Consider the following 12,232-nt stretch of genomic DNA (forward strand, 5'->3'; position numbering starts at 1 on the left):
TCTCACCAATATAAACTTCATTATACTTTTCGTCTTATGAATCTTCATTTCGTGACCCTAAAAACGTCTGTCTATACAGGGTTTCATTGAAATTTAGAGATACTTTATTTCTCGCCATAACGGCAATCTGCTACTTTAGATTTTATATGGTTTGGCAACCACCATTTTCATATTCACCCCAAAAAGCTCATCGCAAACACAGTTTTATCGGAATTGAAAAATATTCTCTATATTTGTCATTTTGTACTTTTGATCCCATTTTCATATCCGAAAACCTGTGAAAATAATCAAACTGGATGTCGAGAAAGATCGAACGTGAAAGCCGCCCTACATTTATGATGCGTACGATGTCTAATATATCTTTTCAAATTTTGTTCTATCGTCCCAGAGGCGCTCGATAGTCAGAGATAAAGTAACTTTTTCATGAAACGAGACAGACATCGTAAGGAATCTGTGACGTGGTATCGGTTTGTCATTACTAATCGATTGGCACTCAAAGTGACTTGCTTATCGACAATGATAATCCGTTTGTAGATAGACGTACGAGTACCTCTTATTTTCCAATATTTTCGTCGTTCAATCCTTATAGTCGGTGAGCGTGAATAGCCGATAATTTTAAATTGCTCCATGAAAATGTCGGTTAATAATGAAACTTTATGTGCACAACACAAGTTTTTTTAATTTCCTGTACGAAAATACGAGTCATCGATTTCCGGCAGATTTTGACCCTTCGGAGCTAACAATGGAACTACTGGTCAATTATAAATCTTTGAATTATTATTAAAATAAAGTTAGTACTCATTATTTTTTACAGAAAGTTCTTTATAGTATTTTACGATATTTATTAACATCAATGTATTAGGAATGCTTATTAGCATCAGTGTTATTAAATCAATTATCAATTTAATATATTGATTTTACAGTAATTATTTAAAATAGAGACCTCACTCTTTAAATTTAATAAAAATATACTCATTTGATGCGTTTTCACTTCAAATAAAAAAATCTGGAAGAAAAACGTAGCGGCCTGCTCCGCGAAGCGAGTTATTAAAGTTAAAGTTAGCGAGTTAGAACTGCTAAGATATCTGCCACATTGACTAAAGCCACGGTTTAATTCATGTTCAAAGTACTATTTGCATCTATCTTTGTTGTTCATTAAGCATTTTTTTGCGGGGCAGCCGTTTCGCTAAAAACAATGCTAGCCCATTAGCTTAATCCATTAAAGCCCATAGATCAGCAAAGATATATAACAAAAAATAACAATTAGAAATTTATAAATTATGTACTCGTTTACCTCGTGATTGCTCCGCCGTTGCCTAGTGTCTCTCTCAGGTCCTCCTCCTCATCCTCTTCCTACCTTGTTCCTGCTTGTCGTTTTTATGACACGAAAACACTACTACTGTACTTGTGGCCAGCAATAATCACCTTGACGCGCGACATTCTGGACGGCACTCTGCGATAGACAACGAATCTCGAGCGTGGATACGCGCGATCACTTTATTTACGACGCGCCGCGACGCGCAACATAACCTTTCGACCGGTTAGCCGCAGCTATTGCACACACCCACGCGCCGATGTGAGTCTCCGAATTATTATAACCGCATTCTCACGTATGCTGATAAACGTACGAATTACGAGTGAAAACTAACACTCGGAAAACTAACACTCGTGGATCGAAAAATACCATCGACCGACGACCGACGGATCACTAATGCCGTCGATCACGCGACAAGCTTTGCTCGGACCGCGGACGGCACGTTTGTTGTACATACATACGGCGATATCACTTTGATACGAAGATTACGCGGCATCTTGCACTTGAACGAAACTTCCGTTGTGCGTGATGCGCATCTTGTTAGGTCGCGACAACAGGAAATTTAACGTGAAATGGCAAACGCTATCTGCGAACTGCAATTCGCGTCACTCGGCACTCGACGGCAATGACGTTAGCCGACGGACGACTCTCGAACGAGTCGAACGATAGGGACGCGCGGAAACCTTCATGCGATACTTTCACCTTGCCGCGCCGCAGCGCGCGACTTCGGTCCGATGGCCGCAACCGTTGCTAACGCACAATACACGCATGTCTCTGAATAATTATTATGTCCGCATTCTTACGTAGACTGATAAATGTATGGATTGAGTCTGAAAATAAACACCGACAAATCGAAAAATGCGATCGACCGTTGCGCGAGCGACGGATCACTGACGCCGCGCGTCATCGTTCGCGCGACGAGCATCGGTTGAACGGTGTCTCACGAAATTCGGGATCTAAGTTGCCTGTGTATGTACTTTGAGTACGGCGGTAATACGGCGGTCATCTGACATGAAGATCGCACAGTACCTTGCACGACGCTTCCGAGGTTGACCATGCACCACACGCAGTTTATTAGTGGCACCGACGAGAGACTATTAAAGACCGCTAACCTTACGGGAGTTTGTGTGACTGTTAAATTTTTAATGATAAACTGACAATACAGTACTAATTTTATAATTTATTGTTATCTTGAAGTTTCATAGATATGCTTATGTATTTGTAATCCAAAAATTCTCGATTTTTATTAAAAATTGCAGTTTTGATGTTAACATCCAAGTTTGATTATCGACAGAGATAATAACTGATCAAAAAGAATTACAATTTTAAAGCAATATACAATGATATTATTAAATATAAGTATGCATATTTGCTTATGAAGTATTTGTATAATAAAAAAATCAAGATTTTAATAACGTATTATTCAAATATTTGTATTAACAATCATATAGTTGATAACGTCATCGCTCTTCAATTACCGCCGGGCCCCTGGGGCCCCAGTGACGGCCTCGAAAATTTACCCAGGGTTGACGGTCTTTAATAGTCTCTCGTCGGTGTTAGTGGTCATCTTCACACGATTGGCGCGCCCTCCTACGAAGTAGGCGCCTACTTAGTAAGGAGTCGCGCTAGTCGCGTGAAGATAACCGCATGTTGCATAACCTCGTGGTTATCCTCGTGCAAGATGCCGTACAATCTTCATGCCAAAGTAATCATCGCCGTATGTACTCACAAGTGTACCGGCAACTTGTTAGATCGCGAATTTCGTGAGCCTCAGTTCGACCGAAGTTCATCGTGCGAGCGACGGCGTCGGGGATCCATCGGCCGTCCGCCGTCAATCGATCACATTTTTCGATCCATGGGTGTTTGTTTGTTTTCAGTGTTATTTCATATATTTATCAGCGTACGTGAGAACGCGGATATAACAATCGTCCAGAGACAAACAATCGTCCAGAGACACACGTGTTGTATGTTAGCAACGGCTGCGGCCAATCGGTCAAAAGGTTATGTCACGCTTTGTGGCGCGGCATGAAGGTAAATGCGCGATTTCCTGGCGCTCGAAATTCGTCGTCTGCGCGTTAACTTCCCGTTGTTGCAATGTAATGAACTGCGCGTTGTACACGAGAGTCCAGGATGTCGCGTAATCATCGAGGTGATTATTGCTGGCCATAAATAGTAGTGTTTTCGTAAGAGTGCTGGTGCTACAAAAAAGCAACAAGCAGGAACAAGAGAGGAGGAGGAAAGAGGCACCAGGCAACGGCGGAGCAAGTACGCATTGTTTTTAGCGAAATCGCTGTCCCGCAAAAAAATGTTTAAAGAGCAATAAAAATAGATGCAAATAGCATTTTGAACATAAATCGGACCGTGGCCTTATAAATTATTAGTTAACATGGCAAATATCTTAACAACTCTAATTCAACCAACCAACTTCAACGCAATAACTCATTTCGCGGAGCAGACTGTAACGTTTTTCTTCCAGATTTTTATTTTGAGTGAAAACGCGTCGAACGAGTATATTTTTATTAAGATTTGGAGTGAGGCCCCTATTCTAAATAATTAGCAAAATCAGAAATCTTATTGAACACTAAGATTTACTTTGATTATTAGCCTTTTTAAAGTTTAATTGTGCTATTATGGTTTTACATTAATTATTATTAGTATTTATTCTATTTTATATAGATTAGTGTCATTATGATTCCTTGAAATTAATTAATATCTTTCTTAGATAACATAAATTTTGAATGGGTGTTACCAGTCTTACACAGATCCTGTGTCAGTAACTATGTTACAGATTTTGAGGTCAGCTTTGGAGGGTTAAAGCTGTGCTTACCTGGTTTGTATTCCACCGACTATTCGGCGTGCAAACCAGTAGAGTTCAACTTGTCTTTTTGGAATGGTCTGAAATTTTTTTTTATATGCATAAGATAAATGTCTGGATGGTTGAACATTTAACATTCTAGATTGTTAAATTTTCACAAGGTTCCACGAGATAAAGTAACCTATAAAAATAATTAAAATATAAAATATGAAACGTTAATATTAACAAACAAAAATACAAAAAATTTTTTAATTACTCCGAAAATAATAAAAACTTATAAAACACTTGAACCGAATATCCTTTATAAAATAAATACAAAAAAATTTTTGACAAATGCATAATGTTTCTTAAAAAAATTTTAAAGATATCGTCAACATGTAAACTTTAATCTAGTTATATAACAAATTTATTTTTTAACGTTAACTTTTATAACTTTTAAAATATGTAATCTTCATAAAAATTTTAAGATATAAAAATTTTAATGATAATTACAATTATACATTGTAATATAAAAAAAACATTAAAGCATATTAATGATAATAAGTTTTTGTTAAATGTCCGATTATAGGGACATGGCTCACTGGGACACATTTATTTTCCTTACTTAAAAGATTTGCTCAAAAGATAGAATTAGATAAGAAAAATTCTCTTGTATTTTTAGTTTGTGTAATATCAAATTTATATTTTATGCTGTTAATTGTATCATTTAATTATTATTTTTAATCAATGTCTATCTTACTGTTTTTTTGCAAAATTAATCATGTTTTCAGTTTATACATGTCTATTTTATATATTATGTATGTGTAATACTTTGATTTTAGATTTTGTTTTTTATATATAAATAATTAAAATTTCTTACATGTAAATTATGTATCATTTTTAATATACATATATAAAACAAATCATAATTTTCAGATTGGATTAGATACTTAACTCAATTGTACAAAACTCAGTTGTACAAAAAACATACACGTTCAAATTAGTATTCAATTGTTTAAGACTGTTAAGAAACGATAAAAAATAAATAATTTTGTTACAGTAGCTCAAATGTGGATCCAATTGAAACGATAATTTTACCACAAAATATAAAAGATAAAGTTTTAATCTATTTCTATTATTTTTTTCTATCAGTTTTTTTTTAACAGACCTACATATATATTTTTTTAATACAAGATAGAGGAGGGTCTACTTCGAGTGCTCGGGGCCGCGGTCGGCCTCGATCCGTCGTTGATCCTCCTCGACGTGCTCCGTAAATCGTCGACGAGAGATAAGACCGAGTTTGTTCTCTCGAAGGCGACGGGAGCGCATCCAGATGGGCGTCACGGGAATTACGGGCTTAAAAGTCGCGCCCGTTTTCTCCTACGTGCACATACATGCACACGTCCACACACATTTCTCCCTCGTGAACGCTACCGTGCTGTACCGTGCCAGCGGGGACTCGATGAACATTTTTCAATAAAGCATTCCAGATGCCCCGTGCCCGACGGAGGCCCATGTCACTCTTAAGACGACTGATAAGTTGTGCGTGAGGACCGGGGATCGGTCCGAACGGACGCGTCGTATTAAATGCGATCGCGGCGCGAGTCGCGGAGCACCCCACGCTCCAGCTTTGGGGTTAACTCCGTCTGTCAAGCGTCGAGCCTCGTCAGGTGGCCGCCCGCCACTTACCTCCACGTGCGCGATCTGACGACGGAGCGAGCGAGCGAGCGAATGTGTCGCTCGTCGATCGAGACGCGGTATGGTACGTTGCGCAAACATCGGATCGCGTTTGACATCGAGATTTATGACGCTCGCTCTGTATCACTCTGTATTCCGAACCTTGCGAAGATTTATGGGAATGAGCTCGCGTAGTAGAATATTTTGTACAGAGTATGAGTCCGCGTGAGTCATCTGTTTTGAAAACGGCTTTAGGTTGAGACGCATTGGAAACACGTTCGAAGAGAACATGTGGAGGAAGTCTCGGGAAGAGAACGAGTCTGCCACGAACCGGAGTATCTAGAGGCGCGGTCGCGACTCGCGCCTATGTAGGAGAAGCGAGTCGCGGACCGACCTTGTAATCTTACATGAATTTGAGCTCGAGTGAGATGAGATCCAAAATTATCATTGTACAACTTAGGACTGTCCCCCAGCAGTCGTAAAAATCGTCGCGCGAGTATGTAACGACTTTTGTAATTGCCCTACAGAATTATAGAAATCGCTGGTGGCCGAGAGGTATTCTCGCAGAGGGAGAGCCGAGGGAAGGTGGCAGCTAGGAAGTCGCGATTTCTGGCTGCATCGAATTCCATAAATAACGAGGACATTCAAACTGATAATAAGCTGTCTGTTAAGAAGAATAATAAGTCCCCCAGCTCGCAGACCATATGGGAGTTACGGAGCCGGTAATTAAGTTTTGTTTGATCAGTTGCACGAAGGCTCCGGCCACGTTGTCCACACCGCAACGTTATCGCGTGTTCTATAAATTAATTGTGGATTTTTCAGATGCGGTGAGACCAGAAAGCAACGCTCGAATCGGGAAGTGACGGAGACCGTGTTCGCCTCTGAGGTACACTCGGTGCGACGTAACGCCACGAAATCCATTCTCGATTACGACTCACCTAAGAGCAACCGCAGCAGTCGCATAATCAATTATGATTCGATCCTGAATAGCAATAATGTAGAGTATACCATACCGAAGAGTATTACCGATCTGGACTATGGACTACCAAAGAGCTGCGTAGATTATCAGTCGAATCACAACACACCCGCGAGAAGTATGGCCATTGTCAGCGACGGCGAGGTTGTGGTGTTCGACGATATCGATGACAATTGGCAAGGACTGCGGCTGGACTTGGCATCGAGCAATACGAATCAGGTTACGACGACGAGTCTGGACTTGGAGACGGATGATTCGCAGCGAGGTCGTATCGCGCCGGAACCGCCGAGTTCCAGCGTCGGCAGTACTCCTAGTCCTACGACGGCATATCATCGCAATTCTTCGGAATTTTTCAAAGTAACGATGCGTAACGTAGAGAGATAATACCGCGTGTTGCGTAATTGCGAAGGACTTTCCACGGAGCTTTTGCATTCAACTTTTGCAGGTTGTCACCCCGGCGAGCGATTGCGAGGCAGATTCTCCTTCTCCAGAACGTAATCATAAAGTCGCGAGAGTTATTGGTGAATTACCAATCGCTCAGTATTCTGGCAGCCCGAGACGTTATGGGGTTCGCGAGAATACACAGCTTCCCAGCTTATTATCGTCACCTTCAATGTACATGACACCGAGGCCTGGTTTCCCGCAAAGAGTATTGCCAACAACACCAAATCACAATGAGGTAAAGTTATATCATTTACGAAATTTGTACTGAATGGCTCAACAGTCTCTGATACTTTGTATCTTATATTTTAAGAAGGAGGATACTTCTGCAGAAATCGTAGTAGACAAGACTGTGATAGAAAATATTAGCACCGAAGATCAGCCTATAAATTCTTCATCTCCATCGCCAAAGGTCGAAGAGGAAGAAGAAGACTCCTTAAAGCCATCGACTTTGCCTGCTGATAATATAAGCAGTCTTGTCTCGCCCGGAGGTAGCACTTTCGATTATCTGTACGAATTCTCAGAGACACGGAAAGTGCTAGAAGAATTTTTCAAATGCCCGGCACCGACGAAAGAGAAGGAAAACAATATAGAATCATTTCCTTTCCAGGTAAATTTTTGCTGAAACAAAAAATTTATAAATATATTTGTTTACGAGATGTAACATTTCTTTTGTAAAGTATATCTAGAATAGATACATGTGAAAGTTCACAATTAGAAAAATATATCCGTAAGAATTGATATTTTTAATAAAACTCCAAGTGAGCAATTTTTTAAATATAAGCGTGCATACTGAAGAATAAACTAAGAACTTGTAAATGATTAAAAAAATACTTTCTATTGCAAGGATCTTGATTATGAATTACGAAGACAAGGTGGAAGTGCGTATGTTGGTCAGCGATTAGCCAGTGGCCCACCTGCAACAGAGGAGGTTATGGTACATGAATCTCCTAAGAAACAACGGGCGGAATTTCCACAAAATGTAAGCATGACATATATATATATATATATATATATATATATATATATATAGCATGACATATATATATATATATAAAATAAGAAACTTACTTTTTAACAATTAATTTTTTTAAAAGCGTTAATTTTGTTAGCCCAGTTTCCATGTTGATAAAGTTTTGCAGTTTTAAGATTCGTAATGTTTATTTATGTCATAAAGTTAGATGCAATAAACAAAAATATTTGTAACATAAACAATGTGTTTTTGGCAACTTTAAAGTATTAATTACCAATGTTTGGAAATTACATTTCTTCTAGTAGTCATGTAGATTCTAAATATAAATCCATATTTATAGACAGAGTTTTTAAGTTACACCACGTAGTTGCTCGAACTTCTCCACGTTTAAAACACTAATCGCGGTATTACGAGGTAAATATTGACTTGGCTTTTTCCTGCTTTTTTTAGACAGGTGAACACGAAAACAATTTCTTGGACCTCTCGGTAGGTACTGGCAGTAGTGAAGATCTTGGAGAGACCGAAGTCGGTTTGCAAGTGGGACACTCACGTAATTTTACACTGAGCCCCGAGACAACTGACTGCGACAGCAATTGCGGCGATTTAGACAGTGAGGTGTCCCTCATGATGATGGATAACGAATTGATGCCGGCAAGTGGCCTTCTCGGATCGGTCGGCGATTTGGGAAATAATTCGGATTCCTTGAGAATATACACTAGCATGCCAGTGTTAGAGGATGGTCTGTCTAGCGGACACGCGAGCGACACTGACAACAATAATCCCACTGTGATGCTCATGAAGCGGCAAATAAACGAAATAGAGAAGGAAATCATACAGAGAACTCGTAACGACATGTTAGGCACGAATGAGAACGATTCCGGGAAAGATGTTAGTCTAAATGTAACAAAGGATATTTTACACACGTTGAAAACTACGTCTCCCGATTTGTTTATCGCGAAGAAGGAAAATTCGTACGACACGAACGAGCTGCAACTCGATGGATTGGATCCACTGGGCACCCCGCCGCCGCCGGCACCTCAAGGACGGCAAAGTGTTTCCTTAGACGTAAACTGTGGAGAAGTGGAAGCGGCCATCAAAGATATTAGAATGGCTCTGCAAAGGACTAAAACTCTACCTGTGAAATCGCCATCGGAAGAACCACCGGAACCGAGCGTTAGTCCGATATGGATACCGAGGTATTTTACATTTTGTTTTATGCGGATTAAGGGTATTCCAATTGTTGAAATTTGTTTCAGTATTTTGCCTTGATACTTTTTTACTTACCACCGTAAATGTTCCCCTTTGCGTCATCAAATATACGTTTGGGATACCCTTTGGGATACCTCTGTATTGCGTGTAAACGCATCTAACTAAAATGCAGTATAATGGATGGCAGGCGAAGAGTCTGCATGGAAAGCAATAGCGAAGAATCTGACGCGAGACGTATAGGTGACGAAGCCGATGTGGAAATTGAGGAGTGTCCAGACGAGGAGGAGGCAGATACTGATCTTGAAACGGATCGGTTGCTCGGACAACAGAGAACAGACGACCAAGGATTTTACGATGATAAGGTGGGTATACGTTTCTCGCTTAACATTCCATATTATCGTGTTGTTCTTGCTAATCAATTTTATAGGGATGGCGAAACCTATTTCCTAAACAAGGATACTTAGATTAAATTAAATAAGCACTGACAATATATTATATAGATGTTCCATTTACAACTTTCTACTAGGTAATATTGTGGTGGTGTTAATGCGTTTAAATTCAGGAAAAAAAAGAGGATACGAATAATCTACATTTCCCTGTATTCTGTGCGATTCGATGGTATCAGTGTTCTACTAATATCGTCTTGGTGTTATGCAGGGGTGGAGGAAGCCTAAGACTAGGACTATGTTACCGCCAATGAATGCGAAAGTCGCTACTCCAAAGCAAACCCCTCCTAAAACTTTGAGTGTCGCCCCGATAGAAACGCTAGCGCCTTCCGAGCCCATACCCTCGACGTCTGCCTCGATCTCCCCTCCTCCTATAGTGTCTGTTATACAATCGTCGTCTTCTAACGAGTGCGAAGTAGCCACTCCCGCGCAACCTACATCGAGTCCGCAGAAGACCCCAGTCAAAAACTCCCCCTCATCCCCTCAGAGCCTCAAGGAATCCAACAACAAGGTGAAAAAGGTGCCCTTTCAAATGCTACCACGGAATCTGTTTTACTATTAGTGACTATAGATATCTATATTTCTAGTGAGCTTGCGGTAAAATAGCACACGTTGGTGCATGACAATACTATCCTTCTGTTGCTAAACGAGATATATACCAATCAGCTTAAATATAATTTCCATTATCATTTATTGATTCAAATGCGTTCTCAAATAATAGTATATAGATATTTGATCATTATTGAAATATTTTTTATAATTTTTAATATACAAGTTTTATGAGAAGATAAAAAAAACAATAGAAAAAAAATATTTCTTTTGTTATTGCTGAAAAATAATTCATAAAAATGTTTAAGCTGATTTTTTTTTTAAAGAGAAAAGGTACTTTTTTTTATCTTATTTAGTTTTCCTTTATGGCTTTCGCTTATTATGCTTATTTTAATTTGTAACAGAAATATTGTTATATTTATAAAAAATATTGTTCATATTAGATTATTTCGTATCCACAAATAATGGCAATGATAATGAAATGCTTTATATAGGATGATTTTTAATTATATATGCTTCAAGGGAAGGATCTAGAGACCAAAACAAGAAAAAAATGTTATACGAACATACGAACATAAGCATTATATACATATTATATAACATTTTTTCTAGTTTAGGCTCTATTTATACCCCAAAAATTAATATATAATTAAAAATAACTAATAATTTTTATTTTTGTGCTTTGTAAAATAATTGTTATAATATGTTGCTTCGCAATAAAAAAGGATTATAAAATTGCGATAGCATTTAGTGCCTATTTTACTATTATTATTACTACTATTTTTACTACTACTACTACTATACTATTGCAACTGTTACTACTATTGTTTCTAGACATAAATAGGAACAAATTAATGTTTATTAGCTTTCTTATATCGCAGTTGCTGCATGGTTAGCACTTCCTCCAGCTTAAATGATTATACATACATGATTACATATTTAACGAGATTAATTGCGAGCGTATTTATCAAAATTTTATCTGCACTATCATACGAAGTGCATTTTCTATTCTATTTTTCAGGATAAGGAGGGAAAGAAAAAGAGCAGAAACAAAGAAGGTACAGTTGCATTTTTATTAATATTTTTTGTTTTCTTTAATGATTTTTTTAATCATTAGAGTATTATTAATGTTATGACGCTAATATAATATTTCTCTTTTTGCTCACTTGGATATATAAATTTGGCATCTGTATTCAATCAATATTTTATGGTAGGTACTTTATAGTGTATATATTTGATAATTATATACTATTATATTATTACTACAAGTATTAAAGATAGTTATAATTTAAAATGAATACCATTCACGGCACCATATTATTTGGCGGTTTTATAGAACTAGACGAATGCAAAAAATTTAATGAGTTTTCAATAGATGTTGTAACCGACGTTTTTTATTGGCAAGTGTGTTAATATAGCTGCGTTTTTTTTGTCTGGTTTTGCTGCTCACAGCGCTTATCATTTATCCTTGTTTAACATTTGATAAAAGAAATAAGGATGAAATGATACTTAAAGCGTGTAAGCAGTCGAAAGGTACGCAGTTTACATATTACTAAGAAGCAAAGCTATCATTTGAAAAGAAATTAACTAAATTTGAGTAAACTATATTTTTAAATAAAAAAAATGTGGGAAGAAAAGTACGTATACGTGTAATAATCATGTATGAATTTAGGAGAGAAACAAATATTTCAAATAATAGAAAAAAACATTTCTGACGTATTCGGAGAGAATGCTAAGTCAATTCGAATCTGCGAAAGATAATTCGCTAATAAATAAGGTGATTTTGATCGCAAAAACAAGCAAAAACGTCTGGACGATCTTGCGATAGTGAGGCTAATATACGCTATACGCA

The 12,232-nt window shown here is 37.9% G+C and overlaps 1 protein-coding gene across 20 annotated transcripts in view; it reads left to right on the plus strand.

Moving 5' to 3' along the window:
• The window catches only part of LOC105196047, a 54,833-nt gene that overhangs the window by 29,028 nt on the left and 13,573 nt on the right, over positions 1-12,232 (plus strand). For 14 of the 20 annotated variants that reach the window (XM_026130485.2, XM_026130484.2, XM_026130498.2 and 11 more), the window contains 9 exons: positions 6,314-6,508; positions 6,609-7,119; positions 7,208-7,441; positions 7,517-7,813; positions 8,051-8,185; positions 8,627-9,372; positions 9,558-9,747; positions 10,043-10,351; positions 11,402-11,438. In XM_026130485.2, coding sequence (XP_025986270.1) covers positions 6,314-6,508; positions 6,609-7,119; positions 7,208-7,441; positions 7,517-7,813; positions 8,051-8,185; positions 8,627-9,372; positions 9,558-9,747; positions 10,043-10,351; positions 11,402-11,438 — 2,654 coding nt within the window. The remainder of the gene's footprint in view (positions 1-6,313; positions 6,509-6,608; positions 7,120-7,207; positions 7,442-7,516; positions 7,814-8,050; positions 8,186-8,626; positions 9,373-9,557; positions 9,748-10,042; positions 10,352-11,401; positions 11,439-12,232) is intronic. The other 6 variants (XM_026130490.2, XM_026130493.2, XM_026130496.2 and 3 more) reach the window with 4 other exon arrangements.

This window comes from Solenopsis invicta, chromosome 7, assembly GCF_016802725.1.
Source record: "Solenopsis invicta isolate M01_SB chromosome 7, UNIL_Sinv_3.0, whole genome shotgun sequence".
Lineage (NCBI taxonomy): Eukaryota > Metazoa > Arthropoda > Insecta > Hymenoptera > Formicidae > Solenopsis > Solenopsis invicta.